Source organism: Mytilus galloprovincialis, chromosome 5 (genome assembly GCF_965363235.1).
Source record: "Mytilus galloprovincialis chromosome 5, xbMytGall1.hap1.1, whole genome shotgun sequence".
In the NCBI taxonomy this organism is placed as follows: domain Eukaryota; kingdom Metazoa; phylum Mollusca; class Bivalvia; order Mytilida; family Mytilidae; genus Mytilus; species Mytilus galloprovincialis.
The window spans coordinates 101,944,707-101,970,507 of NC_134842.1; the positions used below are offsets into that span (position 1 = coordinate 101,944,707).

The following is a 25,801-nucleotide window of genomic DNA, read 5'->3' on the forward strand; positions in this document are numbered from 1 at the left end:
ATGCGTATTCCAAGATATAAACACATTAAACATGACAATATATGCAAATACAACATAAAGAAAACATTTGAAGTACCAATTATATATATAATATCACAGTATTACATAGTATTATACTTATGGTAGACCAACTGACATTAGATTATTATTACGAGCTTCAAAAGCTTGACTTAAATAACTACATATTTGTCTGGTGTTAACTAGATTTACTGGGTTAAGTAAATAGATCGTTGATTTAATATCATCATCATTATTAAGGTTTTTGAAAATATCAAACTTCTCTCGAAGGTCTTTATATAGAGGACAATGTAAAAGAAAATGAACTTCATCTTCCACTTTATCTTTACAAAGTTTGCAGTATCTTTCACTTGCTAAAATTTTTGGTTTGCTATACCTCCCAGTTTCAATTGCAAGTGAATGTGCACTTATTCTAATTTTTGTAAGCAGTGACCTATCATATTTTTTAATATCAAATCTTAAGTAAGCTTTCAAGTCAAATGATGAGCACATTTTACTATAAAATCTTAGTTTACCTGTGTTATTAGATTTAATATTCTCAAGTTGACCCAAAATCTTGCATTTATAAAAGTTTTTCAGTGAGTCCTCAAACATATTATGTGATATTTGAAGTGAATCAAAGTTGATTAACTTTTTTAGTTTATGTAAGGACTGTACCCAGCAAGCGCTCTTTTGTGTATACAGTTTTTTATCTTCAATGAATGCAGATTTTAATAGAACAAATTTTGGGTTGTTTCCAACTTCAATGTCAGTTAATCTAGCATAGTATTTAAACATTAGTTTATATGATATAAAACACACTGGATATAGCTCAAGTTCTGTACGTAAAGCTAAATTGGAAGCCTTACCATGAACACCAAGAACATTTTTCATAATCATATTCTGAACCTTTTCAAATGGTAGTTTATCAGCAGTGTCAAGATTTATATTAAAATCTGAGATCCAAATTTCAAATCCATAAGTCATAATTGGTGAAATTAATGAGTTGAAAAGTCTTACCCATTTTTCCACTGCAATACAATTAGAATATGGTAATTTTGATTTCAAGGCGAAATATGCCTTACGTGCTTTATCAGCAAGATTTTCAGCTGCTATATTAAGTTTACCTCTATTGTTGAAGACTATACCTAAGTATTTATATTCCGTAGCAGATTCTAATGGTTGGGGACCAAAATAAAAATAATGTTTATCTAATAAAGATCTATTTTTACTATTTGATAAAATCATAGTTTGTGTTTTCTTGGTGTTCACATTTAGGCCCCAATCAATACAAAAGGATTGTAAGGCATCCACACAGTGTTGCAAGCCATTAGGTGTTTCTGAAATTAAGATTAAATCATCTGCATAAAGAAGATGACTAAAGTTATTCTGATTTAAATTAACTGGATCAGACAAAACAGGGTTGAAATAGGAATCTATGTCATCGACAAAAATATTAAAAAGGATGGGGCTAAGACTGTCCCCCTATTTTACCCCTAAATTAGCATGGAATGATTCACTAATAAATCCATCTGTTTTACAACAATATAATGTATTACTATACATATGTTTTAACAAGTCATAAAATTTCCCACCTATTCCCTTTTTGAGCAATTTATGTAGTAATGCCTTTCTTACAACACTGTCGAACGCCTTTTTAAAGTCCACAAAACAAATGTAAAGATTTTTCTTACACTTATTTAGATATTTATTAATTAAAGTTTTCATTATGAATATATGGTCACTTGTTCTATATCCTTCACGAAAGCCACCCTGATTGGCACTCAACAAGTCTTTAGACTCTATGAACACGGTTAATCTGTTTTGCAGTAATGAAGTAAATAATTTACCTAAACAGCTAGAGACACATATACCTCTATAGTTATTGCAATCACTAGGATCACCTGATTTAAAAATTGAAGAAATATATGACAGATTCCATGATTTTGGAAATTTTCCACATTGAAGTATTTTATTAAAAAGTTTTACCATAACTAGTACCATGGATGAGGCACTACATTTAATAAACTCATTCAATATCAAATCAGGACCACCAGACTTACCAGATTTAAGTCTAGTGATACCCTTTTTAACTTCATTACAAGTAAATGGGTAATCCAGAGAGCAATGATTGTCCTTTGATGTCTCAAGATCATCAGGAAAATTAAGTTCTGAATCAGAGTTTAATAAGGATTTGTAATGTTCTATCCATTCCTGCTTTGATAATGGACTGGGTGCCTGTTGGTGGTTATTTTTTAGATCGTTAATAGATTTCCAAAAGGACTTAGAATCTTTGTGTTCTAGGCTATTCAATTTACTAATAAATGTCCTATAAAACTCTGCTTTTAAGCTCTTTTTTTGTTTATTATAATGTTTTACACAATTAGAATATGTTTGGCGAAGGTTAGCATTATTTTTATCCTATATATATGTGCTTAATTTTCTCATGGAAGGTTGATTACCAAATCATTTTGATATGTTGGCAATTTATTTACAAATGTTTTCATACAATGCAGCTGAACACATTAAATCAGTTTATACAGTTGGGTGAAATGATAGACATATTTTATTGAAAATAAGATAGTGGTTATCACAAAATGCATATAACGACTTCCATATGATGTGCTGTAGTAACATTTAAACAGCAAGGCAAATGATCATTGGTTTGTGAAAGGATGAGGAAAGATTTAACCAATTTCTGATTATTGTGAGCTATCTTGAGATTTTAGTAACTATATTTGAAATTTCCTGGCCTTTGCTAGAGTTATTGCCTGCACATTTTTTGTATAGGTCAAGTGTTGTTATTGCATTCAAAAAATAGTCAGCTGGAAGTTATACTGGACACCTGTTTGCACCTGAAGTTGAGAAAGATTCTGACAAGCTCAGTGGTGTTTTAATACAGTTACTCATACTTTATAGCTGATTTGATTTGGTGTCAAGCAGTTAGATCAGATTTTACAAAGCCTCCCATTCATTCATTCTCAAAAAGGGTTAAAGTTTGGGTTATTCTTTGCTCTTCAAAAGGATTTAATAATGTACAGTGGGAAAATTGACCTGTTGTATAATATGCTGAGTAATATCTTTGTCATACCCAGGTGACTGTGCAACCAGCAATTCACTTATTTTTTAAAACAAAGATGTACAAAGATAGTTGTGTATTAATACTATAATCTTCTAATTCCGCTGCTGCTATGCAATCAATGTCTTTAGTTGACACCTGCAGTTCACATTTTTCATCAATTGTCTTTAACAAGATCTGTTAATCGGCTTAGATTATGCGACGCATACAATATCATAGGACATTCCAATACAGGGTTCAGAGAGCTAGGTGGCTGTTATGATTGTCAATAGAGACAGCGGGTGTTGAATGCCCAATGCAAAAGACATGTTAATTCCTTGTTTTTTCAACGGGCTTTCTTATGTGGCTGACAACGAAATCCTTGTGTAAACGCAGGGACATCGTAACGTCCTGTCCAAATTGCTTTCAAGGCTCACTCCCGGTAACGCAGGGTTGATAAATACCTATCATCATTGGAAAATTATACCCTGGTATCAGCTGAAAGGTGATAAAATACCTGAGCTCAAGTGCCGTGTTTTAGATACAGATATATTTCATTACAGGCACACTAAGTCCTACAGTGACAAGTTCCTATAGAAAACTTGTAGTGGCCAAACTTTGTACAATAAAAAGACTACTATCAAACAGTCTTGAGTGGAAATATGTTTGATAAAGTTTGACAGAGGAATTTATTAATATCTTGTTCATATATTTACGTCCAGATATATAGAAAGTTTGTGGTCTGTAAGTTTTTGTTTGTGTCCATACAATTTATGATTATAAGAAAAAAAGGAATATTTATTTATGGAGTAACTCAGACGGAATAATTTAATGAGAGTGCAAATGCTTGTTACTTCTAAGTAAAAGGTCAGTTTATTTTGTAAAATTGGTGATTTTGTTATTTGACCCCAAAAACGTAAACATAATACTTTAATTACACCATCATTTATAGTCTATATCATTTGTAAGAGTGGGTTTTTCTGACGAAAATACACTTAATAGACTTGAGGAAAAATATGTTCTTTTTAAATGTAATTGGTGCACATTACTTTGTGATAATGCAAAATACATGTCAATCTACCAGGGTTAAATTGTAACATAACATTGCCAAAAGTATTTTCATTCTGATATGTTACTTTCCTGTAAAAGTTGGACCTCTAATGTAGGGCACTTTCTGAATATCTAAATGAATTAATCGCATTAATTTTCTATTAGTAACCAGATAAGCATTATAAGGATGGTTTAATAATTGTACGTGTCTTTTAAAAAAAATTAGACACTGGGAAGTGACTATAGGTATTTTCCAAGATCATTCAATGATAATAGGTATTGTCAAGCCACAAATATCTTTTTCATTAAAAAAATTAAATTAATTTGTTTTGACTTTATAACTTTCTGCTGTTAATTAATACTAGAATAATGTAATGTTTTTGCTCTTCATTACTTCCAATCCCAAATTTTTCATTAGTAAAGATCAATTTGCAGATGTAATTGGCAATATAGAAAATGCTAAACTAATGAAATTATGGAGTTCATTTCTCAAGGTATGAAAAACATTGAAAGGTTTATCTTTGACTGTGTAAGTACATAATGATAATAAGTTAGAGATCTTCCTAACTGATGCTAACAGTAGGTGTCATAAATAGAGCTGAGATATTCTCTTGATAAAACATGACCTCGCCTGTGAACTCACTGATTACGTAATGCATATTAATTCTGTGTTTATCATTGCCACTGTGTTATTTTATAGTTCATTGAAAGGATTTTTAGTTTTTGCCAATTTTTGTGGTATAGAAGTGAAATTCTCAATTTTTAAAGGATTTATGACTGAAAGTAAATGGATGATATATCTTAAATAGGTAAATATTTACCAAATATCTCTGACAAATTGTAAAATTTATTGTGTTTTTTATACTTTTTTGTGGAAAACTGTTGAAGATTTTATTGGAAGCATAATTTGTAGATTTTGTTTAGTAATATATTTTCATTTTGAATCAACAAAAACCAATGCACATGTCACATGTACAAAAATTACTTTTCCAAAAAAAGACAGATTTATGATATAATAATTTGACAGATTGTGTCAAAACAAATTTTATTTTTTTATTTTATTTAAAGGGTAATAGCTTTGCATTTAAAAACAGTTAAGTTACCAGTGAATTATTGTAATATATGCATACTTCTGCCCATTTTTTGCGTTCATTTTATAAATTATTCATGACAACTGTAAAAATGTAGACCATGTTTATAATGATTTGCTGTCTTCTTTTTATCAAAAACTTTTAATGGAGCTAATTTCCTTTTTTTCCTCACAAATTTCATGTGATAAAGGGTGTTCAGTTAAGTGAAAATAACATGTGGACCAAAATATAGCCATTGAATGTTCAAGGTCATCTGAAGAACAATGTGTTATTGAAATAATAATAATATAAAACAAAGTTTTACAGCACTCCAAATGTCCCTCTTGTTTGACAGACATTTCTAGTGAGTTCTAATTATGAACATAAAATTCATTTTATTTGTTTAATGTCCAGTTGCCAAATATTTCATGGATATTCAGGACATTTACAAATTAACACTAAAGCTTGTTGGTAGATTAGGTAGATACTACTCATATGTTGAGTAGGTGTAGAGATCTTGCCCTGTAACAGGCAAACTATGACTCATTTTAGAATCACAGTTTACAAGGGTTCCTTTAGCTGTTACAGGACATTTGTTAAAGTGCCATTCACACCCTGAGTGTGTTTCACTTTGGGCACATTGAGCTTCCCTATTCTGGCTGCACATTTATGTAATGGCACAGGCAAATGGACATCTACCTAATTTCCACTGGCTAAACTGAAGGTCATGTTACCACGATAATTTACCAACTCATTAAATTTTCTCTTTTTGCACAGGATTTTTCCTTTTTTTGGGAAAGTTATTTAAGAAATGACTGTAATATTTTTTCTGTCTATGAAGAAATAACTTAAAAAATATGGTGCACACTGAATAACGTGCGTAACGGTTTATTTAACAGTGTGCACCACATTCTTTATGTTATTTTGAATAGACAGAAAAAATATTACAGTCATTTCTTATAATTTAATTCTAAATTCTATTTTAAACTGTAGAAAACCTTGAAAAAACGTTGATGATGTCACGGTCACATGATGAAATTATGTCTATGGGCTCATAACAAAATAATGTCAGCCAATCAGAAGACGAGTTACATCCAAAATTAAATTATATAAAATTAATCTGAAGGCAACAATTATATATATATGTACCTTCTGATTTTGCTGGATCATTTCAATTATTATCTGAGTATCAATATAGAATATGATACAGTGACATTAAAACATGAAACCTCTTTTCTAGACAAAGCCTGACATCAGAGAATTAACATTATGTCAGTAAGGAGTGAGGAAATATGAATTATTACGTATTGTAAACATATATTTTTTTCATAAAAGGTGTCAAAAATATGTTTTATTATCTAATTTTTAAGTGTCAGACTGAATATGTTCTAGTTTTTCTACCTGAGTTTAGTTAATACACTTATTATTTATTAAAGATATTAGATAAAAGTTGCCAAATAAAGAATTTATTTGCTTGATAATATTAATTGAAATTGGACCTTTTTGCCTTTTATAATATTTATAAATACAACAGTCATATTAAGAGATGGTATATATATATTAGGTTGAATTGAACATTTTTAAAGGATTTAAAAAAAATAATCAGTTACTAAATAAAGAAAATTTGCATGACAACAATATGGAAGTAGATTTTTTGCAGTCTTATTATAGCAACAGAATTATAATGGCCGGGACGGGAGATCCATTGCCGGGTATCCAACACTTCAGACAAGTACGTTGGGAGAATTTATACTTCATCGTCTGCCATTATCAGCTATAAAGATCTAGTAACAATAGAGGGCCTCTTCAGCGTTGATTACTGCCAAATACCACCCGCAGTCTAATAAAACACTCCATTCAATTGTACTATGAGTGCCGTGGACAAACACGACATATTCCATATCTGAGCTGTACAAATATGTAATATTTAGATTGTGACAGTTGATGAATTTTTAGGTGACAAAATTTCATAAGATTTGATCATTTCGAGTGTTACCATATTGATAAATCAAGGGTTGTCGAGGAGTTCATTAAAAATATTGTGCTAAGTCACTTGAGTTGGTAGTCCCTTGTTGTGTCGGGTGCTTAGATTGTTTGAAGTACTTTGACTTTTTTACCATGCTAAAAGTATTGATTTACTACAGGAACGATTGAAAAGGAGTACCTAATAAGGTGAATTTATACTGATTTATAATATATTACATATCAATTGTGATGCCGGAAAATTAGTTTTTGTTTTAAATTATTTTTTTAATATGCACTTTTTTTAACAATTGATTTTGCTGTTGATCATGCAAGCTAGGTAAACAAGATACTGTCAAACCTAAGCAAGTTTTAGTAGTCATTTATCGTTGGGTTCGCCTCACTTAATATAAGATGTCCTATCTTGAGCTCAGATGATGGCTTTCTGTACATTTAATTTGATCAGATCTGTCAGGTGACCTTTATGTCTGATTTTGAAAATAATTATTGCGAACCCTATCTTAGTTTTCCATAGATTCACCTGCAAGTTACCTGTCCATTTAAACTTTTGTAAGTCCTATTGTCCCATCTAACAAATACAACAGGTATTGTTCTCTGTGTAGTTTATTCACTGGGACCTTTAAATTTCTTCTAGGAGCAATATATCACTCATTGATTAATTTACCTGACCAAAAAATGATCTTCTTTTTTATTGAAATACTTCTAATAACTCACATAAACTGTATGCAATATTGTATTTATTCAATATTATCATTAATATATTTTCAATCTGTTCAATATAAAATCTGGTTTAATACTAAAAAGTTTATTTCAGACACAATTTTTAGTATTTTCCAATGAATTTACATGTTTTTGTTGTTGTTTATTTATAGACTTATGTTTATGAAGACCTTAATTTAAAAATAATAATATTCAATTTTTTATTTATCAAACACACCAAAATATTGAATATTTGATCAGAAATCAACTTTTAATTTTTGAATCAGTATTACAAATGTAATATTGAACACATTAAAAACGAGTTACTCCAGGTATCGAATAAATACAACACCACATGCAGTTTTGTGAGTCCTTGCTTAGTATTGGTATAAGTATTTTTTCTTCATTGACAGTTCAATTTTTTACTCAGGTAGATTAATCAATGAGTGATATATTTCTCCTAGAAGAAATTTAAAGGTCTGAGTGAATAAACTACACAGAGAACAATACCTGTTGTATTTGTTAGATGGGACAATAGAACTGCCAAAAGTTTAAATGGACAGGTAACTTGCAGGTGAATCTATGGAAAACTACGATAGGGTTCGCAATAAACTCTTTTGAATACTTTAAACTAAGTTACAGTTGTTGTATATGAGACCTTTTGAACTGATAGCAGACCAATCAAACTATCTAAAACCACAAGCTTTTATGAAGCACTTCATCAATTATAGTTAAAGATATTTGCTTTATCCTTTTTTTTTTTTAAAGATTTTTGAATGAGAAAAATTTCAAATTTCAAGCGAGACTAAATGAAGTGTGTAAAACTTTCTGCCACATTCAATTGTAACGCTTGAAATATTTGCTTCTGGATTTTAAATACCGGTATTCAATATTCTTTAAAAATGATTAAAATATTAGAGAATTTATACACCAATATGAATCTTATGTTCTTACTTGCTACATCGATAATGGTCAAAACCTTTCATCTATAAGTATTTGTTACAGCATTATGACCTGTGTTTAAAAAAATCCATAAATAATGGAACAGGATTTGTGTTTGTTCAGCTTATCACTTATTCTATAGCATGGCAAGCCCTTTAACAATAATCATTTTAATTCTAGATTTGATTTCCAGAAAAAATTTATTCTCAGTGCATGTATAGTATGCTAGAGGAATTAATGAAATTTGAAAATTCCAATTTTATTTGAATTTAATTAAAAACCAATGCTATTTGAATGTCAATTAATGTTACCTTAGTTTCAGAGATACCCTTTCAGACTTTTCGTTTAAATGAGATGATGTTTTTAAAAAGATCAATTTCCTGGCTTTTTCTCGTTGTCATGGTGATGTGAAAAGATGGCTTTTGAACAATTTTCATGGATAATCATTAATAGATCTGTGAGGTGCTCTGCATGTAAAATGGAGAAAATTCAATTTGGTTGTAGGATTGATTTGACAGTTTCTATTTACCGTAGGTTTTTCAACTGCAGTGTAATTGCATAATCTTGAAAGATAGCTAGTACAGAATTCTTAAGCTGCAGTTTGTGCATAGATCAAATTAAAGGACACGTCAGTATATATTTTGAATTTAAATTTAGTCCTTTAATCCAATTGTTTTTATGGCGGTTTTAAAATATCTGTTGGAGTTAACAAGGTTTAAACTATAACAATAGAATGAAATGAAGTTTGAGAGATTTTGAAAAAAAATGAAATAAAATTATGATGTATTTCCTGACGCTAAAATCTTGAAATTTTAATGAAATCCAATAATTTGGACATTGAAATGCAATTTTTCACCACAATATTGTAAAAAGAAGTCTGTTAAGATTTCCAATTTTTAAGACATAGATCCTCTCTCATTTTCATTAAAATTCAATGCTTTGCATATGAGATTTTAATAATTTTACATGAGAACAATTGAAATTATTAGAATATAAGACAGTTTTATTATTTTTTGAATTAATATTATTTTGCAATTTTAGAAATCAAATTTTTTCGTAATTATCAACAAAAGACATTTTCGTGTTGTGACTTGTTCGCCATGACTTACATTACCCTGGCTAATTCCATTAGGAATACCAATTAACTTTGCAACAATTGAGTTAAAGATAATTTTCCTGAAAATTATCCAGGGGGAAAAGGGATTATTCCAGTTAGCTGCTGGCTTGGGCGAGAAGTAATGTTGATGAGAGAAAACTTCTCATGTGGAAGATTTTGTTATGAGCACGTTCATAAAAGGAACAAGTTTTCAGTTTTAATGGCTTCCGACTTGTTAACTGCAATGTTAAAAGGTTTTGCAACACGGGACTAGATTAAAGTGGTAAATTAACCATGAAAATTCATAACTCAATTGTGTATTGGTTATTAACAAGTTCACAGCTAGTTTTTGCAGTCAATATAATGAATATCCAAGCTTTCTGCAAATTACTGTCAATATTCTGCTTTCAAATTTGCATACCTATCCAGCTGCATTGGGAACGAGGGCATGTATCCAGCGGAAATGAGAAACTGGTATTTTATATCTGCTCAGATGCATGAATAACGACCCCGACTGTGTAATAAAGCAATATCTGGTGTGGTTTCATTAATCTTGGTAGCCTCGTCAGCTGAGCTGTAATTGTATAAAGTAATCGTCAAATTTGTGGCTTAATGGGATAAAAAGATCTTTTTCTGGGACATTTGACGTCTGATCAATTGAGCGTTTTGCACAGAAAAAGTTGATATAATTAAAACCAATATATAATTATCAACAACTGGCAGTTATTAGATTTCTTTAATTTTCTGTTTTATTACTCTTTTTTTTTTTAATTATAGTTTAGAACACCAATTGCTTTTGACATATCATCCTTTGATAGATATATATATATTGACTCTAATTGTATATAAGTGTAAGGAATAAAGATTTTCATAGCTTTAATCTGGGTCAAAATTTAAAGCATCCAGCACTAAAGCATTTCTGCTTTAAATATTTAGAGTTCTGAGAGGAAGAAATAATTTAAAAATATAAGGCAAAGGATATATCTAGAATCTACAGTATTTTGATGAATAAATGCAACATTTTCGTTAAAGAAAACATGAAAACACAAAATAAATATGTAGGTAAAAATGGTTATGATCTTAGAAAACATTAGATACTGCAAAATTTTGTCTGGAAAAGTTGCAGATAAAGTTAGTTTTCTCGTTTGAATTGTTTTACATTGTCTTAGTTAGATTTCTCGTTTGAATTGTTTTACATTGTCTTATCGGGGCCTATTATAGCTGACTATTGGTTATGGGCTTTGCTCATTGTTGAAGGCCGTACAATGACCTATAGTTGTTAATGTCTCTGTCATTTTGGTCTTTTGTGGATAGTTGTCTCATTGGCAATCATACCACATCTTCTTTTTTATATTTAAAAGCTTACCAAAGTCCTTTTGTAAATTTTGTTTTTATAAATTGTTTGTTTTGACCAATTCTTGAAAAAAAGCCTCAACATTTTTGATGGAGTCATATTATCTTTTTTCACACCTGAGAGTTTATAACTATTCAAATTACTCATTGAGTTCCCTTATTAATGATTTGTTTTTAAACTTTGCCTTTTTTCGAATCCAGTTGAGAGACAATTAAGAGTTACTGCATTAAGTGACAACTAAATTTGAAAAGTTAAATATAAAGACATTTTGCGAAATACATGTTATTTCATTTTATGAAAAATATTTTTTTGCTTTTTTCCAAGTGAGTTGTATTTATTAAAAACACATTAGGAAATACATGCTTGAAATACAAATGCTGTGTACAAGCATATGATGCATAAATAACGCAAAGAGAGATATCTAAAATGGCGTGAAGAATGCAATATGTTGACGTAATTTGAAATTGAAAAAAAACGTAAATGAATTTGCATGTTCATGTATATTTTTATATGTATGTAACATTTGCTTTAAAAGGTCAAAACATAAAAAGCTTTGTGGAAATTATGATTGAAAATAACAAGTTCATTATAAACATCTGTTGATAGTTTTTGTAATTTTTTGTTAAAAGCTTTATATGGACATTGGCCTTTTGATTCAGCTTTAAGTTCCATTCAAATTTCAGTATAAACAGATAATGATAAGTTTTTTACTTGATTTTTACATTTGTTTAAGTGGGGTTAAGTGGTTTTATTATATGAACAATTGAAATTTGTATTGTTTTCACTTATCTAGAATACCTTTGAAGTCTTTCATTTCTATTCTTGGGTTTTTCTTTTGCAAGGAAAAAAAGGGGGGTACATAATTTTATCGTTTGTGTTGTTTAGAAGCTAATATGATGCCATCTGGTTGGAAGTTATTCACTTCTACAACCCTAGCTTTTGTTATTTTGCCATCTACTTTGACTGATTTGTTATTTAATAAAGTTGATTCTATTTTGTAAATCTGAAGATTTTTTTTATTACCATATTAGTGTCGACATTAAATAAAGTTTATCTCTTAATACTTTTTTATCAGTGAATTAAAGCTTTCTTGTACATCGTAGTCCCTCACGACCCTCTTGTTTTGATTTGTACAAGGACAATTTATTCCATAACCAAGATAATGGTCCTCAATACCTTAATCCTAACAACTTACACCATAATCTTTGCAACCAATAATTCAAATGTGTTCAGCTGACAAGGGCTATTGTTGTTAATCATTTCATGTCTCGAGACTGACTAGGCTAAATTACAGAATATTTTCCTTCATTGTCGCTCACTAATAGTTTCCTTAAGCCATTTTATTTCTGTAATTTGTGCTATAAATTGGCAGGCTTCGGTGAATGGATGAGTTCGCCTGACTGACACAAATAAAACGGGAATCAATATGGTATCGTGATGCCAATCAATATCCTCATGTGACATCTCGGAAGTATCCTGCTCTCTGGGGCCGGCAGACGACAGGATGAAAATCGGAGTAAATCTGTGATGAGTAGGTTAGATGAATACCATCAATAGTTGATGATCCAGAGTTATTAAGTGGTGACCCAGAATTATTAAGTGATAATTATTTTAGAACATGTTGGTCAGGGAGCATGTTAAACAATCAATGTTAATTTACAAAATGCTAGTGGATGGAGTGTGTCTGACTTAATACGCTTTGATGGCGGTTTTTGATGCATTTTCTTGCTTTTAGCCATGATGAATCTGCAGTTTATGAAAAGAACAACACATGTCTAGATGTGTTAATGAAACCTCCACTGTATGCAGATACTTTTAACTGTTTTACTTCCCAAAATTCAGTGTCCTTGACCCTTCTTTCACTCCATTCATATCAAAGGGAGGAAAATGCCAATTTTACAGTATATAGTTAAGTAATAAATAGATGTAGGGTTTTCTTTTGTATTTAATAATGCTATGTACAAAACTTTATTTTAAACTTCCGTTTCTAAATAACTCCTAATTAGACTACCATGGGAACTGACTTAAGTATGTCAGAAATCCAATTATTCATTTAAAAAAATCTAAATCAGAACAATTCCTTTGGGGAAATATGGAATCTATTATTTCCTGATATATTGTATAATTCTGTCAAGGATGCTGGATATTCCAATAAAGTCATAAAAAGAAGAAAATTACGTATAATTTGATGTTAAGTTGTATTTATGTTTGCTGTAAATATAACCTTACACGATATCAGTTAGTTAAATATAGTCTGATCATTGCAGCGTATAGTTAGGACGTCACGTTTGCTTTCTTAATCACTATCTCGGTGGAAAACTTTCATTTCTCCGATTCTGTGTCCGTCATTAGGAATAATTTTCAGGAATTCCGGTATAAGAAGACTGAAATTATCTCCGATTCAGAATGGTTATTAAAGGCAGTTGGTTTCTATATTACCGTTATTAAGTTCTAATAGGGTATGATAAAAAGTTTCACGTGAATACACAGCTGTAATTTGTCCCATAATTCCCAGTGATAAAACTGTCTTTGGTTGCTTGTATAATTATAGACGAGGGTCCACAGGAGCTTGTTACTGCGGCACACAAATTGATTCTGTGATTTATGGTTTACGATTTGATGTGTTGGAAAATATTTGATTGTTATAGTCATGAAAATAAGGATAATGTTTGTTTGTAAATAGATATTGACAATGGTCCAAATATATTACAGGCTTTTGAGCAATTTTAATTCCTCAAGCTGTGGAAATGATTTTAATAGATTTTGGTCGTACACTCAGGGAACCGTAATTAACCATTATATGTGGACTAATATTCAACAAAACAAACCAAAATTTACGAAAAATCCAGGAAATTAGATGTAACAGTTTTGTGTAATTTGTCGGCTTGAGAAAAAATAATATGTCTAAAAAGCACAACCATTCAATAAAGTGGAACTTATATGCCTGAGTCAGCTCAGTTCTCCAACGTAAAGAGTTGGATATCCTTGATTTAATCAGATTTGATTTGAAAGTTGAAGTTGACCTTAAACATTAAAACATCAATTTATCATAGCCTAATGTTGTTCTCAGCTATTTGTTAGCAATTTTATTCCTTCTCCTTGCAATCAGGCGAAGGACTGGATTAAAATACGGAATCGATTTGAAATGTAAAGCATATTTTTGTCTTGAAACGGGTAATATGAACTGAATAAAAAACAAGTCTCATAAAAACATCTGCAAGTTCTTGTGTTAGTTTCCACAGGTCTTTTAACGTTCATTCATTTATTATTCAACAGTAAAGGTGTCATTACCACTGAATAATTAACACTCTCCTTCCAAAGACATAAAAATGGTGAAATTGGTGTGCAGGTGTGAGAAACAGCCATGTTCTTATTTCCTGAGAGAATAAAAAAAAAGTTATTAAGCTGTTCCTTAATGAGTATAGGTTGGAACATAAATTGCTAATCGTCTGTTTTATAGATATAGAATCCCATCGAATTAATTCCCATATTACATTTTCTATTTGTTTAATCTCTTTGAATGTGCTATTGTTTTTCTCATGATCTGGTTATTGCCTGCAGAACTCTCCAGAGAGCGAGGAAGTTTTTGTATTTTTTGTTTGGACAATCAGTATTATCTCCTGAATATATTTTATTGAATTCTAGAATAAAATTAGTCTCTAAACTGGGAATTCCAGTTGTTTTTTAAGTACATGGGAAATGATGCTGATATTGGCTTAAACTGGAATTTCTTGACGCAGAGGAAATACAGACATTATAAGACACGTAGAAATTTAAAATAAAAGTCTGATGACAGAAAGTTTGAGTTTGAGCCTATATATGTTTTGCTATTCTGTTTACTTTGGTTTGACCCTTTAAATTTATTTAAGTAGTTGTGATCATGTGCATAACGTTTTGTTTCTAGGATGTATATTGTGTACTACATAGTACTGTTGTTTGTATGTATGTCTGTTGTAGCCATTGCAGTTTGTTTTAGACTTGTGAGTTTGAACAACCCTCTCAGGTATCTTTATTCTCTATTTTACTAATGTTGATTTATTTAATTTCAGCATCGTCCACTTCCACTACCTTCCCCCAGACTGAGGCAGAGTGAGGAGTCAGTGGAACCAAGTTCTAGTGGAGAGCTGACTGATCATCATAAAGTCAACAGTCCTAGGAGAAGTACCGATTCCAGGGACTTGCTCAGTGAGGTGTGTATACTGTTGTGTAAAAAGTAAAATCACAAAAATACTGAACTCTGAAGAAAAATTCAATAATCACATGGCAAAATCAAAAGACAAAACACATCAAAAGAATGAACAACAACTGTCATATTTCTGACTTGGTACAGGCATTTTCAAATGTAGAAAATCGTGGATTCAACCTGGTTTTATAGCACTAAACCTCTCACTTGTAGGACAGTCTCATCAATTCTGTTACATTTACAACAATGTGTGAACAAAACAGACATAATAAATAAAAAAGTCAAAGTAAAGCAGTCATCACTGTGTTACAGTCTTAAAACAAACAATTTTACAAAAAAGCACAAAAGCATCGATCAAATTAAAAACACTTTCATTGCTTGGAGAATAGATAAATAGAGTGGGGGTAGAAAAAATGGGTGTCAATGACCTCAATGAAATTTTTGTACATGCCGTTAATCAGTCAATAGCTGACATATATAAGGCTAACAATAGCATGAGCTAACAATATCATGACACCTAATATGTAGTTTAACTGTCATTTGATAGTTGAGGTCAGGCAGTTGCTAACAAGTGTATTTTATTTGGGCTTTAAGGTGGTATGGGAGTCTAAAATAAAAATGATAGAATTTGTTCATTCTTTGCCAAAACGTAGTATCTATTGGTAGATGTTGAAAAATATAATTAAAATGATAGGTCACCGAACATTTTCTCAAGCTACAGGACGTGACAAAATGACACATTTTGTATGGATTATACAGGAAAAAACACCATTTTGTGATTAGAAACTAAACAAAATGATAGAATTGTTAAATACTTGAGGAAAAGATAGCTTTCAGACAATACGTTGAGAATATCAAAAGAAAAGATAGGGTCACCGTTTGTTTTTTCCGGCTGAAATACAAAATAGGAAAATTCCATGTAGAATCCTTCAGAAAATGCACTGTTATAGAGTTACCTCCCCTTAAAATGCCAATTTATTTTTTTTGTAAAACAACCAAAAATAATCAACATTTGCAAAAAAAAAAAATTTTTATAAGTTATAAATTTATAAATTGGTTCTTTAAATGAAAATTCACATTAAATATGTGCATTCCTGCATCAAATTTTGCTAACTTGATAGAAAATCTGGACCTTTGATTCTCTGTTTTTACAATCCAAGATGGAAAAAGACACCCATACCACCTTAAATATTTTCTTTTTTGTCAGTTGTATGCAAAATTACCATTTTCCAAGCAAGACAATCTATAATATTAAATATTGAATTTTAATTCAGTAGCAGATATAATACCAAAAATATTGGACAAATTGTAAAACAGCTTGCCCACACCAACGCGCTAACATCTGGCTACTTTGAAAAATAAGAACAAATAGTTAAAACAACAACAAACAACATATGTCGTGCACAATTCACTGTTGTAATTACATAAACCTTTTACATGGACAAATAGATCGTCAATGCACTTGCAATTTATGTAAATTACTATAAGAGCATGCTAAGAATAACTTATTGAACTTAAGTAATATTGGGAGCATCAAGATCATTCTTCGAGTGTCACAGACCGTCACAGACCATCACAGACCGAGATGTCATTGTGTTTTAATGTTAACACTGTGTCATGCAGATCCAAATTAACTTGTGTACTTAAAATGATGACACAGCTACGAGATCTTATTCAGATTCAATAAAAAAAACAACAGCTTGCTTACATATAAAAATCAACGTGAATGAATGGTTATTATCATAATTGATTTTTAATACAACAAAAATACACTTGTTTAAACTGCAAAAAGATATTTTGAACAGTGTTGAAGTCGAAAATTATGAAAATTAGGTCAGCAGGTATTTATAGATTTTAAGAAAATAAATGAAAATGATTTGTATTAAATTTGTTTGGTTTTTGATAATTCAGTTGATCTTTCCAGTTTTTACACTGCAATGTTACATTTTATGGACCATTCAAATTCCTGATTTCAAAGTTTTAGGACTGCCTTTAAATACCCCATGATGGTGTCCTGTATCAATTAACATAATCTGAAGATCCAACATGCTGAAATTTTATTTTAGGACCAAATGTTTGAAATCTTTTTATAATATGATCACGGCTGTGATATACATATTAAACATGTGTGAATATAGACAGATAATTGTGTAACAGACTGTATATAGTAAAATCTTACTTATTTAGTATATTCACACATTCATAAGTGTTTCATCAAAAAAGAAATGTTGGTCTTAAAATTCACTCTTATACTGAAGTAAGTTTTTAAAATTGATGATGCAACTTAAAGAGAATTGTTTGAGCTGATTTTTTTCAATTTAAAAATTATTGGAAAAGTTTGATGTACAAAAAAGATAATCTACTTAAAAGGCTTCAGTTTAATGGATGCATATACTGATTTTAAAACATTTTTGTAGCATGTCGAGTCACACAGAAACACATTTTAGTCATAAATTGATAATTTTTAAATGTAGCGAACTGTATAAATTGTTACCAGACAGTTACAGCATTGATATTTTAAATGATAACCAAAAAAAATATGTAAAGTCAAAACTATTAAGAATTTTGTCCATATTAAGGAATATGGCGACATAAAGTGCCTTTGATATGTGAAGGGTGTACAATCGGTTGATGATATATGAAAGGGGGTTAACTTTGTGTGTTTATAAATGTATTGATCAGTGGTTTTTGTCACGCCTCGTCAAAGATTGTGGCAGATTTCTTAAAGAATCATCTGAATAACTAATTCGCAAATCCCTTTGATCTTCAATGCTAAGTACAGTTAATGGGTTTTAGGTAGGTGTTACCATTTAAAGAATAATGTCAAAAGTTTTAAAGAAATACTCTTAATAAAAATAAAAATCTGTTTTGCGTTTTCTAAATCGTCTTTAATAATCTCATTTGGAGAGGCGCTGATGGGTGATTTCAATTTTCAAAATTCTACTCTTTTACCGAAAAAAATATGAACTGTTGCAGCATGTGATTGAATAGATTTAGTAGATTTTAATATCCAACTGTACATTAAGGTAATAGGTTCTGAATATTTGAAGTAATAAAAGTTTTTAAATTTTAACATATTGGAAATTGTTTTTAAGTATGGTTTAAGTGTATATTAAGGATTATTGTCAATTTGGTTGAGTTTGTAATTTGAAATCCAAACATTTAAGAAGAGGCCTCCCTTTAAGAACCCATTATGTGTAATATTTACTGTATTACAATATAAAGATTGTTATTAGAGGGCATTTTAACATGGCTAATAAAACCACGAAGGTAAGATTTAAAAAAAAACACCATTTGACATTTTCATTTCTAAATGATATATAATTTGTTTGTTTGTTAGGCTACAAGTTAATATGATATAATTGCATATAATTTTCAAATTTAAAAAATATTGTATTGCCTTTTATATTAGAAAATTATTAGATATTGCAGCTGATATTTTAGTCCAGCATAATTTAAAAATCTAATACACTTGTATTTCTTCAAACAGTTGCTGAAATTTTCATAATTTAAAAAAAAAAGTACTCTCTTGCATAAGCATGCATGTTTTGTTGGCCATAACTATGTGTGAAATGTTGTTAAACAACTGGAGTCATATGTAGAAAATGTAATTTTCTTGTAGTATTTGAATAACCTAGTGGTATAAGTAAAAGCGTTATATGATTTGTTTCAAGTGAAAAAATATACTAAAATCTGTAATATAAAAATCCATAGAATTGTAACATTACTTTTTACAATGATATTGCGTTGGTGTTAAATTGAAAGTGGAAATAGTTCTGTGTAATTTCAAATCATTTATATTTTCTTTACAGGCAAGTTCTAGCTCTGGGAGAGGCTACTTGGTAAGTTTAACTTGTAAAGTTATCGTAATCTGGCTTGTATAGTTGGCACTGGTACATTGGTTGCACCCCCTTTCTGATCACAAAATTTTAGCGCTCTTACTTCAATATCAATAACAAACATAGCAAAACTTTAAAACAAACCACCTCATGAAATATAGTGTGTTCACTTATTTCTTGCTTATGGTACTCCATAGTCCACACCCCTGTATGGCAGGTTCAATTTCGGAGAATAAAACTGCAGACTGTACAAGCCTTATTTGGTACTATCCTATGCTATGGAGTGAGTTATTTGGTACTATCATATGCTATGGAGTGAGTTATTTGGTACTATCATATGCTATGGAGTGAGTTATTTGGTACTATCATATGCTATGGAGTGAGTTACTATCATATGCTATGGAGTGAGTTATTTGGTACTATCATATGCTATGGAGTGAGTTATTTGGTACTATCATATGCTATGGAGTGAGTTACTATCATATGCTATGGAGTGAGTTACTATCATATGCTATGGAGTGAGTTATTATCATATGCTATGGAGTGAGTTATTTGGTACTATCACATGCTATGGAGTGAGTTATTTGGTACTATCATATGCTATGGAGTGAGTTATTTGGTACTATCATATGCTATGGAGTGAGTTACTATCACATGCTATGGAGTGAGTTACTATCATATGCTATGGAGTGAGTTATTATCATATGCTATGGAGTGAGTTATTTGGTACTATCATATGCTATGGAGTGAGTTACTATCATATGCTATGGAGTGAGTTACTATCATATGCTATGGAGTGAGTTATTATCATATGCTATGGAGTGAGTTATTTGGTACTATCATATGCTATGGAGTGAGTTACTATCATATGCTATGGAGTGAGTTACTATCATATGCTATGGAGTGAGTTATTTGGTACTATGCTATGGAGTGAGTTACTATCATATGCTATGGAGTGAGTTATTTGGTACTATGCTATGGAGTGAGTTACTATCATATGCTATGGAGTGAGTTATTTGGTACTATCATATGCTATGGAGTGAGTTACTATCATATGCTATGGAGTGAGTTATTTGGTACTATCATATGCTATGGAGTGAGTTACTATCACATGCTATGGAGTGAGTTATTTGGTACTATCATATGCTATGGAGTGAGTTATTTGGTACTATCATATGCTATGGAGTGAGTTATTTGGTACTATCATATGCTATGGAGTGAGTTATTTGGTACTATCATATGCTATGGAGTGAGTTACTATCATATGCTATGGAGTGAGTTACTATCACATGCTATGGAGTGAGTTATTATCATATGCTATGGAGTGAGTTATTTGGTACTATCACATGCTATGGAGTGAGTTATTTGGTACTATCATATGCTATGGAGTGAGTTATTTGGTACTATCATATGCTATGGAGTGAGTTACTATCACATGCTATGGAGTGAGTTACTATCATATGCTATGGAGTGAGTTATTATCATATGCTATGGAGTGAGTTATTTGGTACTATCATATGCTATGGAGTGAGTTATTTGGTACTATCATATGCTATGGAGTGAGTTACTATCATATGCTATGGAGTGAGTTATTTGGTACTATCATATGCTATGGAGTGAGTTACTATCATATGCTATGGAGTGAGTTATTTGGTACTATCCTATGCTATGGAGTGAGTTATTTGGTACTATCGTATGCTATGGAGTGAGTTATTTGGTACTATCATATGCTATGGAGTGAGTTACTATCATATGCTATGGAGTGAGTTACTATCATATGCTATGGAGTGAGTTACTATCATATGCTAGGGAGTGAGTTATTTGGTACTATCATATGCTATGGAGTGAGTTATTTGGTACTATCATATGCTATGGAGTGAGTTACTATCATATGCTATGGAGTGAGTTACTATCATATGCTATGGAGTGAGTTATTATCATATGCTATGGAGTGAGTTACTATCATATGCTATGGAGTGAGTTATTATCATATGCTATGGAGTGAGTTATTTGGTACTATCATATGCTATGGAGTGAGTTATTTGGTACTATCATATGCTATGGAGTGAGTTACTATCATATGCTATGGAGTGAGTTATTTGGTACTATCATATGCTATGGAGTGAGTTACTATCATATGCTATGGAGTGAGTTATTTGGTACTATCATATGCTATGGAGTGAGTTACTATCATATGCTATGGAGTGAGTTATTTGGTACTATCATATGCTATGGAGTGAGTTACTATCATATGCTATGGAGTGAGTTATTTGGTACTATCATATGCTATGGAGTGAGTTATTATCATATGCTATGGAGTGAGTTATTATCATATGTTATGGAGTGAGTTATTATCATATGCTATGGAGTGAGTTATTATCATATGCTATGGAGTGAGTTATTTCACTCATCCTGACTTTACTCTAAAAAAACATTTTACTCCTTCGAATTCACTGAGAAGTGAATTATCTTTAAAAATTGTTTCTTCATTTTACTCTTTTATGTTTTGACGATAAAGCCATTCAGGAGTGTGTGTGTGCTTGTATGTTTTCCTGTTGATACCATATCCATAATGGTGGTGTTCCTAGTTGGGAGGCATACACCCTGTAAAATATGCATGAAAAGAAAATGTAAAAACTCTCCAAATATCTAATTTGCACATTATACAATAACACATAGGTTTATGGGTTTAAAAGTAAAAAGAAAATATTTATTAACCTTGTATAGAAACATTTCCTATCCGAATTGAACTTGATTTTGGTTTCAGGCCTGTTATAAATATTAGATGAAATTACAAAAATAGCACATGCACATAGCCTAGGTTAGTGATGTTCTGATGAAAATATATAATTGAGAATTGGTCTTGATGTTCTGATGAAACATTGTAATAAAAAATCCATCATTTGAGGCAATCCAAATCTAAGATCATTGATTGTAAAATTTCATCATTGATGACCATATAATCAGTTATAAATAATAACTGAAATGCTTGCAGAGTGTACTTCTGAAATGTCTCGCCTGATTTTCTTATCATGATTAAATTTACCTTTAAGTCTTTAACATAGAAGTTTTAATACAAGTATCACATACACTTAACATTATCAAGGTCGAAGAAAATGAGGTCATGGTCATATGAACTTTGCCAGACACACATGTACCCATAACAATCATTCCATACACTACATATAGTTGACATAATGTTAACCGACAACATCACAAAAAGTCTTTAAATTGACCAAAGAACTATGTATGAGGTCAAGGTTATATGAAACCTTCCAGACACCTTACATTAATTTAATACACCAAATCCAGTGGACCTGCTGCTTAAAGTATACAGACTAAACCCATGAAATAAGACGACTTGATAACTGAAACTCATAGTATTTTTGAAACCAATTTATCTATGACCTGTTTAAAACAAAATATGTGAATAAAAGTACTTTTATGGTACAAACTAAGGCCAATTGTGTCATCTACATTAAGTATTTTTTGCTACAACTGTTAGATTATAGTGTTTGCCTTGAATCTGTCATAGAGCCGTTACAAGAGCAATTTTGTTTAAACAAAACATCTCATTTATTGGTTATATTCTTTATTCATTAAACTTCGCCTAAAATTAGCAGAAACTGACTGTTGTAACTCATTAGGGAAATTCTCACGGAATATAATTGGTAAAAAATCAATGCCAAATTGTTACTGTGGAAACCTTTTAGCCTCAGAAATTTCCTAATGGTAGTGATTAACCTGTTCCGACCATCATCATGAAGCCTTTAGTGCCAGTTTAATCAAGGATGTTGAAAAACTTTGGTAATTTGACTGACGGAGAAAAGTCTTGTTATTTTTGTCGTTTGTTTACGATTAAAGGTTGTCATGGTAAATTGGGATTGTTAAGATATAAATCCTGAATTGCTTGAACAACTCTATAGAAATCGTTTCTCAAATGTACAATAAATACATTTCCACAATTCCTTTAAAGTTTGAAAAAAAATGGAAGGAATTGCTACATGTACAAAAAATGTATTTCTTGTTTAATTCTTTAAATGTCAAATATTTTGTCAGCTTGGATAAACCTGATGCAGATCTGTTTGTTTTTTCTCGCGACATTTTTTACTGATTAATTTCAAATTAAAAAATTTATTTTATTATTTTAGTTCAACAATGTCTTTTAAGTACGAAAACAAATTTTTTTTTACAACAGAATCCAATTGTTCCATCTGAAAACTTAAATGTTACAGAGTTCCAAGAAATGGACAAATGAACTGACATTTCTCTCATATTGACATTGACAAAAGATCTTTTATTCCTTAGACAGTTCTGTGGGGAATTATGAGAACAGAAAAAATTGCTTGTTCAAACCAAGGAGGTTATATTAGAAGGAGAGAGGACGAAAGACGATAATTACACATAAAATGTTACCGACTTTTCTGTAAGTGGGTGTTAATTAGTTGAGATCGACTCTGTCACAGAGGGAGATTTTGTCCTAATTACATACCCGAGTAAGAACGGAAACACCCGAGGTGTCATAAAATGACCAGAAATATACTTATTGACATATTAATACGATTTTTTGTGATATTTTTTATTAAGTAATTAAAAATTAAACTTTTATGTTAAAAGTTAACTTCTAACCAATAGAAATGAAACGAAAATCTGTCTCATTGACGTCAATGTTAATACCAACAGAACTTGAAGCACTTTTACGTTGTTCCCGATAAATTTCTCTATGTTTCAATTGCAAATATTCTTTCCGGTCGTTACCGGTCACCGTAACTAAAGTACTTTGCATATTCGTATATTTTCTATGATTATTACCTGCCAACTCTCATCAACAGGAATTGACAGGTGAAGCGAAAATCTTTGTTTAAAGCAATGTAGTGTTGAATAAAAATCACACACTAACTTTCCTTTAAACCCTCATAACTTTGTCATTTCTTTATCTTTTTTCACGATAGACAGACGATTGATTTTGAAATTGCGCGTCCAATCTTTTTCGATATCATAAATACCTATACACTGCATTGTTACCAAAAATACACCTGAACTTTAATGACCCACCCACTGATAACAACCACGTGACATATGCGATTTATCTATTAGCCCGAACTGCTCGCGGTAACAGCCCGGTACATCAGAGGGCCATGTCAAGTGGGTGATAAACATGCCGGTTCCTTTATATTTTTATCATTTTTCTCTGATCGAACTGCTATCCTGGGGATGTTAATTTTGTATCAAGCAGAGTGTTCACTCTCCTTCTAATATTACCTCCTTGTTCAAACATTGTTTCTAAATAAATAATATAACAACAGTTAATACAAATGAAATCTGGCCCTCTTGTATAATTCATACCCATGAATTTTAATTAATTACAATATTTTTGTTCTTTTTAAAAAGACATTTTATAACTTGTATTTATGAATAGAAGTAATTTGTTTCTATTAAGAACGCACGTGCGGTAGTGACAACGTTCATTTCTCTTGCATCATTCTAGTTATTTTATGTGAAACTGAACATCCGTTCCATCACCGATGATCAATCCACAGCTGACCAAGTTCAAGATGATAGTTGGTCCCTCTATTATCTCCAATCAAAGGTCAGATTTGTCCTGTGGCTGACGAGGGTAATCAAGTGAGAAAATTATGTTTTGTAGCAATTCAGGTCAGCCATTATAACGAGATGGCTTTGAGTGCTTTTGACAGATGGAGAATAATTATCACAATAAAGTCATCAGCATGTGAAGAATTAATGAAATTCATCCTCTTCATATCTGAAGTGCTGTTTGTTTGCATGTTGGGCAAACAACGGCGGAGAATTAACTAATGAATACAGTTGTATGTTTGGTTTTAAGAGATCACTGTTAATCAGTCGGTGGAGGTTGTCGCTGCTGAGGCCAAAGATTAAGAAATCACAAGTGGATCTTTAAGAAGTCAAGATTTATTGAAAATATCGGAACAAAGGATAGCAAACAATGGAAGCCATTTGCACAAATGAGGTGTATTAAGGCCATAAAAAGTTTAATATTTCTGCTACAGTTAGGCTGTGAAATTATACATAATGAATTTTAGGGTTGGAAGGTCAAAGAAAATCTGATCTGATTTTCGTATTGTTCACAAATGTCAATGGCTTTTTTATGTTTGTAAATTCTGTCTAATATAATAAAATTGTTACTGAATAGATCATTTTGTATTAAGCTTAAAATTACACTATTCAAACACGATTTTCCTGTTTTAAAAAACTCATATAATAGATATTAAAAGCGTTTTTGGAATCCCGACAAAAGACTCACTTTATAAATCATTTTAAAGTTTGAATCGATATTGAAAATCGGAAATTGCCTGTACTTTACTGAAATTAACATTTTCAGGTTATCAAACAGTCGTAATTGTCACGGGTTTTGATGTCTGCATGAAATAAGCCATTATCAGAAAGAAATTAGCCTCAGAGGAGGAAATAATGCTTATTTTGTGTCAAATATCATTGCATTTATTGTTGTACTGCTGGGAACTATAAAAACAACATTTATGATTTAGATG

At 30.9% G+C, this 25,801-nt stretch overlaps 1 protein-coding gene across 7 annotated transcripts in view; it reads left to right on the forward strand.

Annotated features, from left to right (window-relative positions):
• LOC143076908 (uncharacterized) overlaps positions 1-25,801 on the forward strand; it is a 150,690-nt gene that overhangs the window by 70,235 nt on the left and 54,654 nt on the right. For all 7 annotated transcript variants that reach the window (XR_012978837.1, XM_076252798.1, XM_076252794.1 and 4 more), the window contains 2 exons: positions 15,299-15,439; positions 19,245-19,274. Coding sequence is in view for 6 of the 7 variants with exons in the window: in XM_076252798.1 (XP_076108913.1) it covers positions 15,299-15,439; positions 19,245-19,274 (171 nt within the window). In the remaining variant the exon portion in view is untranslated. The remainder of the gene's footprint in view (positions 1-15,298; positions 15,440-19,244; positions 19,275-25,801) is intronic.